Consider the following 17,690-nt stretch of genomic DNA (forward strand, 5'->3'; position numbering starts at 1 on the left):
AAGTCAAAAATCTAAAGATGAGTAATCAGTTCATTTAAAGTATTAAGAGTAAAATTACAATTATTAACACTGAATAATAGATATTATAAATATAATAAAAAAGAAATACAAGAGAGTTTGATTGGTTACATTCAATCTTAATAGAAAAGTGATTTAGCTACTTATTGTAATAAGTGTCAATCCTAAAATATAAGAGAAAATGAAGTAGAAGAATATGAAATGCTGATGAATCTCCTTATTCCTAGGTTGAACGCCTAGCTCCGTAATTTTCAGTGTTTTTTTTAATTTCTCTATTCGCTGTTTTTGTTCTTCTTTTGTTTTCTATTTATACCATATGGAGAGAAAGATCGCTCAGTGCTTGGAAAATAGTTAAGCAATTGAAAGAATTCTTCTTAATTAATAAACCTAAAATGCTAGGCTCTTAAAAAATCATTGGACCCTTCAAAAGCTGAGACCTTTATCATCTTTGAAACCAATTTGCTTAGCGCCTATACAACAATTGAGCGGTTGAGATATATTTTCAAACCTTGCTTTTTGACTTCAATCTGTTTAGTACTTCTCTAAAGATTGAACGGTTGAGAGACTTTAAATCTTTTAAAAACTTTTTAAGTTTTGCAAGGTCAAAATAAAAAAAATTAATTCTAAAAGCCAACAACTTTCAACAAAATACAGTATCTAAATGTCTAAAGCCAACAACATATCCTTTTAAATTTTTAAAGATAAAAAAGTAAAAAATAAAATTTTCATTTAAATCAAATTCTTAAATGTCTAAATCATAATTAAAATTTATACAAAATAAAAAAATAACAATTATTCAATAATATAAAAATCTCTATTCTAACAATATACTTAAATTAAACTCATATATAAATATATAATTTCTTAAAAAATATAAAATTGAAAAGACAAGAAGTCAATTAAAATAACAGAAACTATAACTCGAATATATTTCCTCAAATTATTTAAATCTAATTTTAAGAAATTCAACCTTATCAAAATAAGCATTAAACCGAATGAGATGGGTGAAACAGGTTAATCCTTGTAGCACCCTAACACAGATTAACTTGGTCATTGGTAAGAATGGGGTGCAACTTATGGCAACTACTTCTTCCTTGCGTGCTACCCACATTTCACATCGTAATTCGTAATTACTCGCTTCAACATCTCCATCAGTATTAAAGAAAATCACACATATATATGCTAATGAACAAGGGATTTTAAGCATATATGCTTCAACTTAATTAAAAAGAGATTATATTTTTATATTTTCTTAACAGGTAAAAAATTATTTACAAACTTATTTTACTTTTAAAATTATATATTTTATTATTTCATTATATTTATAAGCTTATTTTTACTCATCATATATTTTATATAATTTTTTTTGTTTTGTATAAAAACATTTTTAATTAAAAATAATATACAATTATAAAAATTAAATTATTCAATCAATTCAAATTGTTTATAATTAAATTAGTTTGGATATAGTTTTTTTTAATCAAATCAAACCCAAATTAAACTGCAATACGTTCTTATGATCAAATTAGACTACACTTTGCCTAAAAATCAATCCAATCCATTCTTATATGTTTCTAATAATTGTCATAATAATGCTAAACGCTTGTAAAAAATTATTAAAAATATAAATTCATCAAGAATTTACTGAATATCATTAAATCAATAGATTTGTCTTTATTTTTGTTCTTTTCATACTTAAAATGCTGCTCCTTAATTGTCACGACAAATAAAATGAAAAAGACAGGAGAATGTTAATGATATATATTTTTTAAATATAATTTTTATCATAATTAACTTTTTATGAGTAATTACTTTTAAAATAATTAATTTATAAAATAAAGTGTTTTAATACCTTGAAAAATTGATCAGCCACAGAACGTAGAAAAATATGTTAAGAATACTGCTAATCTTTCTCCTTTTGGATATTCTATTTCTCACGAGTAGCTAGGGACGAATCACGACCAGCTTTATATGAAAGCAACATTTGACCAGCTTAAGACCCAAAGTTTGGCAGAAAGTAGATACATACGATTTAACGACCAAGCTCTCTAGCTTTCCCCTTAGGATAAAATGTCTATAACCACAAATTACAAAATAAACAAGCCACTCATCATTCCCTTTTATTGCATAATACATATCCACAAATTTAAAGGTTCGTATATAATATATTTTATCCAAAATTTAACATTATCATGGGTCATGTTTGAATCGCATGAACCACTTATCTCACGAGTTAGAATAATCTCTATTTACGTAAACAAAGAAGAGTTCTTTTCCCTAACTTACAACTTTATGACATAATACGAACACCAAATTCAGCCATTTTTATTTTCCCTATAAGCTGAGAACCCATGATGCCAATTGTGAACTTCCGTTTTCGTTTTAATTCGACAGCACCTTTAAACAAATATGTACACAAATTCAATCAATCGATATCATTGAATGGGACACCATTTTTTTAAAATTAATATCATTATATTCTATTTAAAAGTAAAGCTTTAAAAACATACAATTTTAACTAATATTTTTTACTTATTTTTAAGATTGCCATTCTTTCCTTTTGATCATTTTTCCCAAACTAAGTAAGAACTATAGCTTTTTTAAGCCATAGATATTGCTTACGAGAGTCAATTTAATTTAAATCAGAATATTCATCATGCAGTTTTCTTTCAGCAAGAGACTTGGAAAGTTCGCAGTCACAGTCTTAGAACTACGAGCATACGTTACGCTTTGTGTAATTTTAAAAGTTGTAATTAATAAAAGATTGTGTGTGTGTTTGAAACATACTTAAAAAATTTATACATATAAAAGGTATAACTAAAATCTTGAAATAAATGCAACTCGATATCTATTTAAATATGAATCCAAACATACTATAACTCATCTGATTTGCTAGTGAGGAATTAAGTTAAATTTTAAGACAATTTTTATCGATAAATAATTAATATATAAATTTACCTAAATTTTCCTTGAAATTAGTAATTTTATCTAACCTCATGCGAAGACAAACGTTCTCCCGGTTTAAACTTTGGCATAAAAAAGGTTGCTGCCAATGAAAAACATGGGGGATATGATTATTTAATAGTGTGAGACTAGTTTAAGTTTGATGTTTATCTAGAAAAGAACCATGATGCTAGAAATAATGAGTTGATTCATGAAACAATTAGCTGCGGAGAAGATTATTAATTAAGAACAAAATAAGATTAGACAGGAGCCATTTGATTTGATGTTTGAAAAGTGAAAGGCAATTAATATTCACAACCTCATAGAGCCATAATCGAAAACACAATTTGTTAAAAAGTGAGAACCCAAATTAATGATTCGACAACACTTGGATATCATCCCTCATTAGCTGTCACGGTCCCCACACTCACAGGCCAAGTCAACCAATATGATCTCTCCCCCACAGTCACACGCTTGTAATATTTTTCACAACCACTTCCACCACATTCAAATCCAATCCTCCTTTCCATTGCACTAATAATTGCCTCTTCTTAATACACTCTATATATAGCTTCACAACTTTGCATGCACTTCAGCATTAGCCAAATACCTCTATTGGCATCTTGTGTTCCTATTTCTCTCTCTAATATAATTGGTTGCTTTATTCACAAACCAACCAAATTAAAAGGGTTGTTTTGAAATGAAAATTAAGTTCCCTATTGGGTTTATTCTTCTTCTTGTAGCCACCTTTGTGGTGGCTGCCACCGCTGGTGACTTTTACAAAGACTTTGAGTTAACATGGGGTGGTGACCGTGCCAAAATCCTTGAAAATGGACAGCTTCTTACTCTGTCCTTAGATAAGGCTTCTGGCTCTGGGTTTCGTTCCAAAAACGAATACTTGTTTGGAAAAATTGACATGCAGCTCAAGCTCGTGCCTGGTAACTCTGCTGGCACTGTCACAGCCTATTATGTAAGTGTCCTTGTTAAGTTCTAGCTCTTAATTAGTACACTTTTACTTTTATGTCATTGAATTTTTACACTATAGTTGTACACATATTTTAAATAAGTATTCAACTTTTAAAGTTGAATTTATGTATTTAAAGTAGTAAATTCTTATATTATATTAAAATTATAAAAGGGTAATAACTATTTTTTAATAAAATTTTATTATTATTAGCTATTTAAATTTAATTTTAAAGTTAAAATTAATATTTTTTAAATAATTATCTTATAAAAACTTATTACATGATAATAATTTTTTTATAAACATGATTTGCTAAAATAAATTCAAAAGAGGTATTTTTGCAAGGTTTTTATCAAGATTATTATTGAAATAAGTTAAAATTTTACAAAAGAAAATCACAAATTAATTTTATAAATTTAAATAAATTATTTATAATTCATTCAAATTACATGATTAAAGAAAACGTAACTTTGAAAACAGTTGTTATAATCAAACATTTTATATTGACGTGACAGTGCATGAGATATGTGTTGAATAGAATGTTTGCATGAAATGAAATCAAATAATTAATAAATACTTTTACTTGGGATTGCTGCAGTTATCTTCCCTGGGTTCTACTCATGATGAAATAGACTTTGAATTTCTGGGTAACTTGAGTGGTGATCCATACATTCTTCATACGAACGTATTCACACAAGGAAAGGGGAACAGAGAGCAACAGTTCTATTTGTGGTTCGACCCCACTAGGAACTTCCACACATATTCCGTACAATGGAATCCTCAAAGCATCATGTATATATTCTTGCTTATAAAAAAAAATATTGATTTATATTTTTTATTTAATAAGTTTTTTAAGATATTAAGAAAATTAGTAAAATAATATAAGATTACTCGTAATCATATTTCTTTCCCAAAATCAACTATAGCTAAAAGGGATACTAATTAATAACTTTATTCACAATTTACCTTCTTATTACTAATATTATTTCACACAACAGATTCTCTGTGGATGGTACACCAATAAGAGAGTTCAAGAATTTGGAGTCAAAAGGGGTTCCATTTCCAAAGAACCAAGCCATGAGGATATACTCTAGTCTTTGGAATGCTGATGAGTGGGCCACAAGGGGTGGGCTTGTGAAAACAGATTGGAGCAAAGCCCCATTCACGGCCTCATATAGAAACTTCAATGCTCAAGCATGTGTTTGGACTTCTTCAGGCTCTTCATGTCCTTCCAACAATGCTCCTTCAGGCCAATCACTGGACGCCACGGGGCAAGCCAAGATTCGTTGGGTGCAAAAGAACTACATGATTTACAACTATTGCACTGATACCAAACGCTTCCCACAAGGCCTTCCTCCTGAATGTTCCTCTCCATGAATGCAAAAACATTACGTCTACTTGTCAAACCACACAGCAGCCATATGTCATACGTTAATTCCTGTTCTTTTGTTGTATAAATTGATAATTATAACTATCATTGTCGATTTATGCTTCGTGTGCATTATTCCATTGTTTGATATTCGTGTCAGTATCTATGCTTGTGCTGAAATTGTAAAGAATTTTCATTAATACAAGTTTATGTACTTTTGTAATTCGATTTGGATATTCGTAATTTCCTCCTTTTCAATCAAAATTGTCATTCGTAAAAGAAAATTATACAAACTGTGAATTGGAATGGAGATAGATAGCTTAGTATTATAAAAAATACTAAATGAGAGGGGTTAAAATTATTTACTTCTTTAAAAATTGAAATCGAACTAAATTATATTTTAATATATTTACAAAAAATTAATTTTCTTACGTGGCCAGTTTTTATGTACACAGAGTTTGAGAAGCATCTAGAAGAACGCATAATCATTATCAAATATCCTCTGAAACAGGGCAACAATCGAATAACGAAAATAATGCAAAGCTATGAATCATCATCCTCATCCACCTCCCAACAAGTGTCAGCTCCAACATAGAGCCATTGCTGACTCAAAAATACAATTAATATAAGTTACTTGGATTCGTGTCAAATAAAAGCAAATCCTCTTCTTTCTTTTAATGGGGCAACCAAAGTCTTGATTTCCACGTAGAAAACCTGCATCCTCAATAATTATTAATTCAAGATATTTCCTTTACATTATTGTGAAGATAAATATGCCAATAAAGTTCTTCTCTCAAATATGGCCAAGTGCTGTCTCAATATGGATTGATAATAATAGCTTAAGATGAGATGAACCACACAAAACAAAAGCAGAAAATTTGGAAAGAGGTTTCTTGTTGAAAGCATTAACAAATTAAGTCCTCAAGATTATATTTTCTTCAGCGAAAACCCCAATTATTTTTTTTTTAATTTAGTTGAGTGTATCATAGTTTGAAATTGAATAAGGGCTAAGGATCCAGCAGGAACTAAAGGAAAACTAAACAATAAAGGTGAATTATTCTGTAGTAATTCAATTTATTTTTTCAAAGTTCTCAAAAATGTATTACAATTATAATAACAGATAATTTTATTAAATTACATTAACTCAAATTCATTGAAGTTTTTTATTATTTATTAGTTTTCAAAGGATTTGGCTTCTATATAATAAATTAATTCGCTCAATTATTAAGAGTTGTGACGTTTATCATCTTTCGGTTCCTCAGCTATAGCTAATGGGTCACACACGCAGGGGCCTTATGTAACAAGCATTAGAAAAATAAAAAAATTGAACCAAAAGAAAAAAATATTAGATGTTAATGCCACGGAATTTAATGATAATCACGATAAAGATTAACAAATAAGCATTATTTTTAAATTATTTGAATTTAACACATTAAAATTTATTTAGCCAAATAAATAAGATTTAACAAATTTAAGTTAGAGTTGGCTATTTAAATGCATTAAGTTTAGGTTTTATAAGCTTCATATTACCGACTTGCATATGTATGAAATACCTAGAAAGTTATAATTTCATTTTGTATATGAAATCATCAGCTTTAGTTTGGATTACCCTTTCTTAATCAACAATGCCTAATCAAGAATGATCAATAACACTGCCTAATCAACACTCCTTACTTTTCATTCGCTTATCAATCAGCACCACCCTCAAACTTATTTTCTTTTATACATTTGGGTGGATAATGAAATTCTCTTTTACTCTTCATTTGCCTTTCTTTATTAGTTTGCAGTTTAATCAACAAGTCATTCTTCAAATAATGTAAAATGAAATATTTATAAATGTTTAATAAATAAAATCCACAACTTATAAATTATTAAGATTATTTTTCAATTAATTAACTTTCACAATATTACTAAATAATCCCTGCAGTTCAATTTATAACAAATTTGTACGAATAAAATTGATTAAACCTGTCACTATTTTTTTTTTTTTACAAAAAAGGTCTCATATGCTAACTTTGTCATGAATTTAATAAATTGACTAAATGTGCTGGTTGTAATTAAGAAAACACATAGGTTAATTAGTTGCTTCAATCTCTAACATGGAAAACTTTACAGATTTTCTACTATCTGATACTAGAAAGTTGTTGACTGCAGCCTTCACATGTATGTGCTTCAACAAATGAAGAATTTGAAATTTGTTGAATTAATTCTCAGGCAGTCTTCTTCTTCATTCTGGTAAATTCAAAAAGTTAAATACATTCATTTTCCTCTTAAGACAACTTCACAGATCCTCTTGCCAAAATGGATATTAGAAAGGAATGATTCAAACATCTATAATTCTTGCTAAGATTGTCTAAATCTAACTCTCTAGGGTTACTGTGAAGCTAAAGTCTATATAATTCTTGCTTAATTTCTATTATAATTTCCCTAGTTGCCAAAAGAAGCAGCAGAACAATTTGGATCATGATGCTATATATATATAAATAGAAATAATTGCCACATAAAAGTTTCTCCTAGACTATAGTATTATGCTATCAAGCTTGCATTCTTTAACAAAATCCTGAAATTGTGCCAGCAAATTCAGTAAAGGTGATGGAAAAGATTATTACATTGAGAGAATTCAAATTGGGGTAGAAGATTAGAACCAAAAACCACATGAACATCTAAGGAAAGCTTGTTTGTATTTTGTAAACGTGTGACAAGTGATGTCAGTTGTTGATTTCCCACAACTTCCTATCTGCAATGTAATAAATTACAACTGTTTTAAGAATCTAGTCTATAAGATTGCCTATAGGATACAGGGCATATTTCCATATTGCTTGTTTCACATTCATAGGAACGATGTACTATATAAATTTTTCATGTATTCTTGGTTTTAAGTCAAATTCATTGCAACGGCTTTGCACACAGATTATAACAGTTTAAATTTCATCAAATGAGTATTTTGCACATTAGAGCCAGTGAAGACTTGCTGTAATGAAATTATAGCCAATAGTACAGGTAGATGAATTATGCATTTTGAAATAAATCAATTAAAATATTTCCTTGCATTAATGTTTAACTCTTCCGGAATAAACTCAGTGTTTTAATGTCAAATCATTACCAGTGTAACATTGCAAATAAAATGAAACTACAAGGATATAGTAGGCAACATATGATCAAACAATTACATCACTTCAATTTCACAAGAAGGTCAATGCATGATATGATATATAATTAACAGGATCAAATTGAAGAAATATAACTACAAAATTGTCTAATTTCCATACCTTCTTTTTCTTTGTCTGGTTAGGAGAACAAGTATTCCAAACCCTATAATGATTGCAACTTTTATTACCTGGGAGATGAATATGTGAAAAAGGGGCAGATATAAGCATTCTTCAACAATAGTTGAGAACAGGATATTACTAAAAATGAGAAATAGCAATCTATTCTACTTCTATTTAAGCTTGAACTACTATATCCAAATACAGGATAGATATATGCGACATTGCATGCACAAACTCATTGCCTAACTTGGGGCCAGTGCTGCAAATATGAAAACAGTGATTATTTTTCCCAGATTAACACTAATAATATTTAAAGTTGAACAAGCAAGAATTTCTACTTGAATTTTTATTGTAACCTGATTAATCGGTCCTCCAGAACTTTCATCTCCATTATCATTAGAAGTCTTGGTCTTTGATTCTTTAATTTCCTTTATCTTTTCATCCTTGCTCCCTTCAGTTCCAGTTGCAAGATATGGTGCATTCTGTTTCACAAAAATAAAATACAGTAGAAGAAATTACATAATTTGATTCTATTAATCAAATTGTCAATTTATATATTTAAATTCACTTCTCATCTTAAATGTTCCTGTCAGAAAGGAACAGCTCAATATGTGGTACTAAATATGGCATATACAAAATATAAGGGCAATGAATATGTTATCATAATAAAAAGTTTAACTTTGATAACTGATACAAACCCTTATACTTCTATGCTAAGTCGATATGGAAGCTTCAATGAACATGTAAGATAATGCCAAAAAGAAATCTTGTTTGGTTTGTTCACAAAAGGAAGAATAATGAGTCCTCAGTCCTATGCGATATACAGCATAGAACTGGTATCTTGATAGTCTTCCTTGTTTCATTGTTTTTTTTTTCTCAGGTTTTCTCATTGTGTGAGAGATTTTATCTCTAAATAGACTTTATACCTGTTCAACATTTTCTACTTTTAAGAATTCCAAACTTCCTAACATCCCACTGTAGCCTCTAATACTTTAAGTACTAGCTTTTAGACAAATCTTTTTTGGCCATTTGGGAATATCCAGACTCCTGAACTTCGTAAAGAATAATACTTATTGCCAAAGTGCAACACTTAAGGCATTTCCCCTTCTTTTCTCTTCTTATTTGTTACTTCTAGAATCTTTCTTAGAACTGAATAGTGTGTAAGGATGGTTATCTGATGCTTCTAATCTATCATCACTAAAACTGTAGCTGTTTCAAATGTAGATGTTCTCATCAAGTATTTGTTATTTTCTCTTCCTCTAAATATGTTTTATGTGTTACTTTAAATATATTTCTCACCCTTTCTTGCAAGAAATCTGCCTGCTCAGTGGTCCTTGACTTATCTTGCTCCAAGTGCTGAGTCTTGGAAGAATCTTTCCTTTCAATTATACTTGCTTGATATTTTGTTGGAGGTGGTTTAATATGAGATCTCTTATCCTGTTTTAAGACAAATTCCATGTGATCCATTTCTTGAGTAGCTTGCAATTATACATTGATGATGCTGTAAAAGCACAACACTTACTAGTTACTATACCTGAGCCAACCCACTTTCAAAAGCACTTATCATTTTCCTCACATTACTGGGAGTTCTATCTGGTGGAGTCTTCTTCTCAGAATATTGAAGACCTTCTTCCTCTAGATTAGGTTGTATCAGATTACTTTTTCTGACATCCTTTTTGTCTGAGCCTAACAATGTTGCCATTTCTTCTGAACCAATAGCTCCTTGAGGATGTTTCTTAGATTGTGACTGATTGGCTGGCTTTTTATCCTTGTGTTGTAATTGAGTGAGTTTAACTTCTTGTGATACTTTTGTGGATGAGGTCTCTTTATGTTGATCTTCAATGTTCTAAAACATATAAAATGACCATTAAACAAACAACAGTACATTTTCCAATGTCTTCTTCTGGTTGGGACAAAAAGAGACTATGTTGTGCAAATTAATTAATCCTTAACTGTATTTAGCTGTTTCTGGTCAAGCTGAGTCCCTACTACATTTCTAGTATCAGATTCTTTATCATTACCGAGATCAACAGGATCTTGCAATTGAGAAACTGCTTCGCTTTGAAGGTGTTTCTTTGGTGATTCTTGAGAAGATGGAGCACTTAAAACATCAGGAAAAAGAAATTGAGGGAATGTAGGACCACATTCATAATTACTAAGTTTCTGTATATTTAATTCATTTACTCCTCTTAGTATTGTATTTCTGCTTTATATTTTCATTGTTTCTTTAATTAGCTAAGTAAGATCAAACCTGAGACCTCATCATTTGGGGGGAAGAGTAATGCAGCATTGCCAACAGTAGTACTAATGTCACTTTTTTCTGCACCTCTTGTACTGCTACTAAGAAGCTCATCGTGTTTTTTCTTCAATGCAGATTGTCTCTGCAAAATTAAGAATGAGAAGTTAATGTGGAGGCACTAATAACAACTACTTCAAATGCCTTCTTTACAAGTTAATAACATTCAGAGATTACTATCTATATGTATGTCGTGGTTATTCAAAGTGTCTATATTTTTTCTTGTACCAAATGTTTAAGAAATTTCATAAACATAGTACAATACAAATTGTATAAGGAAAATAAATTGATACCAATGAACGAATTCTATCACGCTCTTCATCATTTAGGATGAATTGCAACTTCAAATGCAGATGCCCCACCCCAAGGGGAAAAATGTCTTCCCAGACACCTTTTTCTAATATCAACCTAACTTCAACACCTGCCAATTGTTTATTACTTCTTGTTAGACAAAACTTTCTGTGTGACTAGCTTCAAAAAAGGCCAATTCAAATGGGATGTGTACTAAAAACCAACCTGTATGTGATATTTCCTTGCCCTCGGCATCCTGAATTTTAAAAATTAAATCATCGCGGAGGCTCGTTATGGGGCTGAATAAATACAATAGAACTAACACATTATGACTTAAAAATTGTAGTAACCACATCACAAAAACAAGGTAGATTCTAAGTTATTCTTACAAGGAAAAGTTTCCCTTGTCACTGATTTGGTACTCTATTTTTCCCAAGCAAACTGCATTCATTTACCGCTAAACTTAGTTATATTTAGCATTTGAAGGTGCTGGAGGGGAAAGGTAGGTACAAATTTAAAAGCAACATCATACCCCTTATGGATGTTGATGGAGATAATGGTATATCCATGAATTCCAGTACTGTAAAATGAATAGAATAAGAGAAGTAAGAAAAACCAACTGGGAGCTAAGGTGCTTGAATCACTGCTACTGCTACATGACAGTTATTACCTGAAACCAGGATGGTTCCTGGCATTGCAGGGAGAAGAATTCAATGAAGACAAAACAAGTTATCCAAACAAGAGAGAGAGAGAGAGAGAGAGATTAGATAGACACTATTTACTATCCTCAACTCTAGATTCTGATCTAGGATGAGTGCTTAAGCAAAGTAGCATAGCTTGTGTTCTCTGACTCTATTGGTTAAGTGACAGAAAGATGGAAACAGGATGGAATTGGGAAGAATGGATATGGTTAGAATCCAATGAAACCAGCTTTTGTGGTCCTTGTAACCTTCAAGCCATTTATTAGCCATAAAAGCTTGATAGAGAAATTTCCGTTTTGTCTCATTTGTAACTTATAAGCCCTGGTCATAGTTAATTTTTTCTGGCAATTCAAAATTAGACGTGTCACTGTGATTGGTGTTAAGTAGTTCTAGTGCAAGTACATATTATTGCTTAAGCGGTTAAATAGATAACTGTAGGACACGATTTATGGTAAGGGGTTTTATCCATTGAATCTCTTATTTTTCCCCTTCAAAGTGATAAGCTGCAAGTAATCAAATTAAAATCATGTGGCAAAAAGAATTAATACTGACAAGTATATTCCTGGTGTTCCCTCAAAATTAAAGCAAAATATATCTAGTCAAATTTATTCGTAACATGAAAATCCTAGAAAGGACTTGACAAGTTGAAAGTCGAACACATAAATAGCATTTACATATGATGCAACATCATGCGATATGAACTACGCTAATCATGAATCCAATCTCTAAAACCGATGACTGATCACAGAATTATAAAAGTAATTGTCTGAAAAGATTAAGTTTTAATTTATGGGATTAAATCTTGAGTAAATTGATGATGACAGTTCAGCCCTTGCATTGCAATGGCAACAATTCAAGTGTCCAATGAATTTTCAAGTTGTAAATTGTAATTCTTGAGCATAGATAAATGCTGATATATCATACTGCAATGTAGTGATTAAACTATTATTATTTGCAAAGAGGCATATATCAATTCTTGAACAGTCATTTTCATGCTCATACAGTCAAATACATACATCTTCTTTAAAGCTGCTGAACTACTGAGTTATTATGTTTCAAATTTATTTTCAAACATGACATAGTTGCATGCAATTATGCAAATAGCATAAAACTCATTTTAGCACCAAAAAATATCAATTCTCAGCACAAATTGCAACAATACCAAGCTAGTTAGTACTGTCTTCATTTACCGAGACCAAAAGTCTACTACCCACTAGCAATTATAATCTTCCAGACACCAAATTTTCTCCTTGAGCCATCCCTTCCATGTTCCCAAAAAATCCAATGATTAATGTAATATATTTCTTTCTGTGCAGAATGATGTAATATATCTTGAATGTGAGAGCATCTCTATATGAATAATGCACTCAAATTGCTTTTTATCTTAAACCTTGCAAAGAAATCATGATCAATCATGACAAATGAATAGTAAAGGAAAAGAAGAAATCTGGGGTAGCTAGAACTTAATCCATCAGTTAAATACTAATCAAATTTATTTGTTTGAAATTTTGAATGATTGTTGAATAGTTTATTCCTTGGCTAAACTGTTCTTTTGGAATAAGCAGCAACTGTTTGTTTTTTCTATTTCTCTATTTCCCAATAAAATAAAATAAACACACTTACACACACTCGCAGAAGATAAGTTAGGGAGAACAGAAAGACACGGAATGTTTAACTATTTGTTATCCATATACATATCCTATGGAGCTTAATCATGCATAGCATTTCAAAATGAAGCTAAAGCTATACGCGTTCACTGTAAATATGAAGGCAATGCATAGAATGATAGAAATTCTGCAGATTCATTGTAAATATCAAAATGGCAAGCCAAACTTCTTTTACTAAAATTTTTCTTGTGATGAATCTGTAAAGTAACTCGTGAGCATAAAATCATAGTTGCAGATTTCAAGCGTGAATTCAATTTGGTAGTGACTATTTGTTTTTTGCATAGTTAGAATTATTACAGTGAAGTATAGGGATTAAATAAATTTGTTTCACATATATGGACCAAAAATATCATATTTTTATCCTTAACACTTTTTCTCAAGCTCACAAGAATTCCATATCAATCTCACAGTCTGATAACCGCGAGAAAGGATAAGACAATTTTGAAAATATATATGGAGCCTAAGTTGAAATCTTTTATCTGTTAAAAATTAAATTGAAAATGATTATATATATATATATATTTAAACTAGCAAAGGACTAAAGTTTCATGAATCAAACAAGGTTGCAGGCCATAACGTGATTAAGTCTTTGGGCCCCGTTAGGTAGACAAAATCACGGAACAACTTGTGAAGGACTCCGTACAAATGGCCATAGCCAGATGCAACCCAATCTAATTCATAATCATACTCCTGTATTTGCTTAATACATTGGCAAATAATGTGTACCTCTTTTTGTTAAATTTTTTTCTCCCTCAGATTAGCCGTTTTATTTCATTGAAGAATTTGGCGTTGGTAAGGATTTATTCGTTTGCACAGAATTCTTAAGTGTAAGAAATTGCGTGCCAAAGATTTAATATTATGTGCTAATTCAAGTAAGGCTTAGGTATTTTAAATATTTAATAAGTTGAAATTTATTCATATAAAAATTCAATGTAAAAATGAGAATAATAAAAATAAATAAATAAAGCTAAAAAAATACATATGATATTTTTAAGTAATTATGTTATCATTGTGGTACTTTTAATTTGACCATTTATATATGATTTTATAGTTTATATTTGATATTTTTATAAGCTTATAATAAAAATTGTTTTCATAAAAATTATTATTATTATTGTTATTATTATTATTATATGAAAAATTTTTACACTAGTAAGTTTAAAAACTTTTATAATTAATCTGAGCCTTTAGTTTAACTTACATCTACTGGTCAATGAAGTAATAAATTTAATTCGTTGTATGTAAGTTAAATAAAAAAATTAAATTAAATATAAATTTTTTTAAACTTACATTAACGTAAGAAAATTCTTTCTGTATTTTTTTATATATATAGTAATATGTTTACTGAACCATAATAACTTTTTTTTTTCGTTTGTCAACATAAGGTTTTCAGTTGTAAATGTAAGATGGTGTACTTGTACTAGCTATAGCTAGTGTTTCTTTATCTTGGAGTCAAGATTAATATTTCTTTAATTAGAATGCACACAAAGTCAGGAGTACGTACACCGCTCTAAGAGGTCTCTTGGGACACAAAAAGTTGAATCCCAAACAATAATCTTCAATGTCAAGATTGAGAAGCTCGTTAGATTAACATGAAATTGAAAACTTCAAAGACAACGGAAGAAATACAATAGCAGATAGATAAATCAATAAATAAAAATAGTTCTGTTGCTTTGTCCTGTGAAGATCTAACCAGCCAACCATAACATTCCCCTTTGGACCACTCTTACTTGGCAGGTTTTTTTATAAGTCTCTCAGTTGAGTAAATAACTTCGGCAGTGAATTTTGATTTAAAGATATTACGTGAAAAACTTGCATTAATTTTTTATAGATAAAATTTCATCAGTTTAATCCTGATGAAATTATTTATTTTAGGAAGTACTAATTAATTTAGACAAACCCTTTCCTTGTATAGTGCTTCAAGGAACTAGGATTGTAATTTCTTTAAAGGAACTAGCATACACAAACAAAATGCTCATAACGAATAAAATTAAATCATTCAGAAAAAAATGTACTAAACCTATGATCATAAAGACAACATAAAGCAATGCCATGACAACATAAAAATCCCTTGTAAAATTATTGAATTTACCGAAATTATCAGATACACGAGATCATGAGCAATAAGAGACTCGTACTTTGTGTCTCCTTTGCTCAAATCCAACATAATTTAACTTGACAAAACCAACCCAACTAACAACTTTCAAACTTTATTGTCCTATTACTAATTTTCCTAACTAAATTGAATCTTCTTTCATAAAATTATGATTTGAAAACCAATCTCATAAGTAACGATCTGAGGGAAAGCCATGAAGCAGGCCATAAGATAAAGCCATGAGCAAGATTGCAGCCTCTTTCTCTTCCTTAGGGAAAACTTGTTGGAATGCCAAGTTCTTACTCAAGCTTATTGTCAAATCCTCAAATGTATTGAACCTCTTTCTATCTACACACGCTTTGGCTCCAAGTTTCCGCTTCTTTTTCAACTGTGGTGTGCACTCAGTTTTGGACTTCTTCGTCCCTTTGTTTCGAAACTTGCTTCCCTTCTTCACATGAGATTTCTCATTCTTAGCATCCATAAGAATCGTTCCATTTGCATTTGCAGCCGCGGCAATGGCATGTCTTGCCTTCCTTTGTCGAATCCCGCATGCGTTACAAAGTGACTGTTACACACCGAAACACATTTTCAACATAGTTTAGTTAGGATATATAATTGAAAGAATTCAATTGTTGATTCTAAATATTTCACTGGTAAGCTTTTATGTTATAAATTAAAATTAAAGAGTTTGTTTAATTGCTTTGTTGTGGATCAGTGTTGTTATTATATGTAGAGCTTAGTCATGAAAACAATAAATGAAAACATAGAGCTAATTAAGTATTTTTTTAAATCATTATTTTTCATGAAAAATAATAATCCATAGAGGAGGAAAGGAAAGAAAAGAAAAGAAAAGATTTGTATACCTTTGGACCTTTTGGTCCACTCCTCCAGAGAGGGGTCTTAGTGGTCTGGCAATCAGAACAAACCCTAACAGGGATGTTGCTGTTGTTTGAAGAAGAATTGTTGCTGCTATAATAAACTTCTTGAGGTGATAATAGTGATTTTTTCTCTTCATACTTCTTAGATGTGCCTACAATATCAAAACCTGATACCATCATTCTTCGCATCATTCTCATCTTTGAAGGCATCCACTTCACTGAACTATCTTCTCGTTGAAGATTTTCATACCCATCTTCTTTCTTCCATACCATCACCTTCAGATCACTTATTCTTTCATCCTTTTCCGCTGATGGATGATCCCATGATCTGCTAGAAGGAATAATCTTCTTGGCCTAAAGATCACCAGATCAAAATTGCCAAAATAAATATCTTAATTAGTATATAATAATTAAGTTAATGATCATGCAATATTTATTATACTACATATATGTATGTACTATATACATGGATCATAATCACCTCTTCATCACTTTGTAAATGCTTGGATTCCCAATAGCAAGATCCTCCTTGATCAATATCTGGGTTAAAGAATATAGAATAAGATAAAGAAGAAGATGAAGAAGAGGCTTGATGATTTGCACTAAAGAGCTGATGGGTGCGATCTTCATTAAGATCTAAAGGCATAGGAGAAGACACTGAATAACAATCAGTTGGTGTCATGGATTCGTACACATAAAACATAAACCAAGCCAAGAGAGAAGGGTGTGTGTGTGGAATGGATCAGTGTAGAAGCAGCTGCAGGGCCTAACTTTTGTCCAGTTTATAATAAAGATCGGGTTGGGAGAGAAGAAATAAAAGGCAAAAAGGTTCTGATTCTGAGCATTACTCACACACAAGCCATGGTAAAACTCGAAAAGAGCTAACACTACCTCAAGAGCTATCACTATAAGACATTCACGTGACTTTGAGACATCTAAAACAGACAAATTGAAAAGACAAACTGATTCAGCAGTGTGTGGAATGCTACTACGCTGACCCCATATGTATGACAAAAGTCCTCTATGCAGATTTTTTTTTACCACTGCTTAGTCTGCACAGACAGCACTACTAACCCTAGCAAGTTGATACTATAAACGATCTGTGGAAGAGATAGAATTTGATGGTAGCCACATATGATAGAGATAACGTAGTCACACATCCCAAACCAATAATTTGGTCACAGGAATAAATAATTAAT

The 17,690-nt window shown here is 30.6% G+C and overlaps 3 protein-coding genes across 10 annotated transcripts; 1 reads left to right on the forward strand and 2 right to left on the reverse strand.

The window, feature by feature from the left end:
- The first annotated feature begins 3,570 nt into the window (after positions 1-3,570).
- Positions 3,571-5,518, forward strand: LOC113865110 (probable xyloglucan endotransglucosylase/hydrolase protein 23). The gene is made up of 3 exons (XM_027499479.1): positions 3,571-3,931; positions 4,524-4,717; positions 4,924-5,518. The coding sequence occupies exons 1-3, from the start codon at positions 3,662-3,664 to the stop codon at positions 5,300-5,302; spliced, it is 843 nt and encodes a 280-aa protein (XP_027355280.1). The 5' UTR covers positions 3,571-3,661; the 3' UTR covers positions 5,303-5,518.
- Positions 5,519-7,231: 1,713 nt separating this feature from the next.
- Positions 7,232-12,052, reverse strand: LOC113868610. 8 transcript variants are annotated; one of them, XR_003505401.1, is made up of 13 exons: positions 11,821-12,046; positions 11,683-11,730; positions 11,540-11,591; positions 11,376-11,449; positions 11,153-11,280; positions 10,822-10,944; positions 10,517-10,647; positions 10,098-10,409; positions 9,863-10,000; positions 8,920-9,045; positions 8,564-8,631; positions 7,904-8,031; positions 7,232-7,526 (listed from the first exon to the last, which is right to left on the reverse strand). XR_003505401.1 is itself a non-coding variant. In XM_027504360.1 (12 exons), exons 1-12 carry the CDS (start codon positions 11,843-11,845, stop codon positions 7,505-7,507), a joined length of 1,254 nt encoding a protein of 417 aa, XP_027360161.1. In that variant the 5' UTR covers positions 11,846-12,046; the 3' UTR covers positions 7,320-7,504. The 8 variants fall into 8 exon arrangements, 3 of the variants coding, with proteins under 3 accessions (XP_027360161.1, XP_027360186.1, XP_027360173.1); XR_003505398.1 differs by having other exon boundaries at positions 7,320-7,526; positions 10,815-10,944; XR_003505397.1 differs by having other exon boundaries at positions 7,233-7,526; positions 8,564-9,045; positions 10,815-10,944; positions 11,821-12,048.
- A 3,522-nt stretch (positions 12,053-15,574) lies between these two features.
- Positions 15,575-17,337, reverse strand: LOC113853042 (GATA transcription factor 21-like). Its single transcript, XM_027483484.1, has 3 exons — positions 16,973-17,337; positions 16,477-16,845; positions 15,575-16,178 (listed from the first exon to the last, which is right to left on the reverse strand). The coding sequence occupies exons 1-3, from the start codon at positions 17,192-17,194 to the stop codon at positions 15,801-15,803; spliced, it is 969 nt and encodes a 322-aa protein (XP_027339285.1). The 5' UTR covers positions 17,195-17,337; the 3' UTR covers positions 15,575-15,800.
- Positions 17,338-17,690: the final 353 nt, after the last annotated feature.

The sequence above is a fragment of the Abrus precatorius genome, unplaced genomic scaffold (assembly GCF_003935025.1).
Source record: "Abrus precatorius isolate BTA unplaced genomic scaffold, Abrus_2018 Scaffold10, whole genome shotgun sequence".
NCBI lineage: Eukaryota > Viridiplantae > Streptophyta > Magnoliopsida > Fabales > Fabaceae > Abrus > Abrus precatorius.

Bases quoted from the DNA above. Each gene is read 5' to 3' on its own strand.
- LOC113853042 (XM_027483484.1), bottom strand. From the start codon at position 17,194: ATGTTTTATGTGTACGAATCCATGACACCAACTGATTGTTATTCAGTG. The intron at 16,846-16,972 runs GTGATTATGATC...GGTGATCTTTAG, and splicing joins ATTTACAAAGTGATGAAGAG to GCCAAGAAGATTATTCCTTC. The intron at 16,179-16,476 runs GTATACAAATCT...GGTGTGTAACAG, and splicing joins GTGGACCAAAAGGTCCAAAG to TCACTTTGTAACGCATGCGG.
- LOC113865110 (XM_027499479.1), top strand. From the start codon at position 3,662: ATGAAAATTAAGTTCCCTATTGGGTTTATTCTTCTTCTTGTAGCCACC. The intron at 3,932-4,523 runs GTAAGTGTCCTT...GGATTGCTGCAG, and splicing joins GCACTGTCACAGCCTATTAT to TTATCTTCCCTGGGTTCTAC. The intron at 4,718-4,923 runs GTATATATTCTT...TTCACACAACAG, and splicing joins TGGAATCCTCAAAGCATCAT to ATTCTCTGTGGATGGTACAC.
- LOC113868610 (XM_027504360.1), bottom strand. From the start codon at position 11,845: ATGCCAGGAACCATCCTGGTTTCAG. The intron at 11,592-11,682 runs GTATGATGTTGC...AAATGAATGCAG, and splicing joins TCCATCAACATCCATAAGGG to TTTGCTTGGGAAAAATAGAG. The intron at 11,281-11,375 runs GTTGGTTTTTAG...AACAATTGGCAG, and splicing joins CAAGGAAATATCACATACAG to GTGTTGAAGTTAGGTTGATA.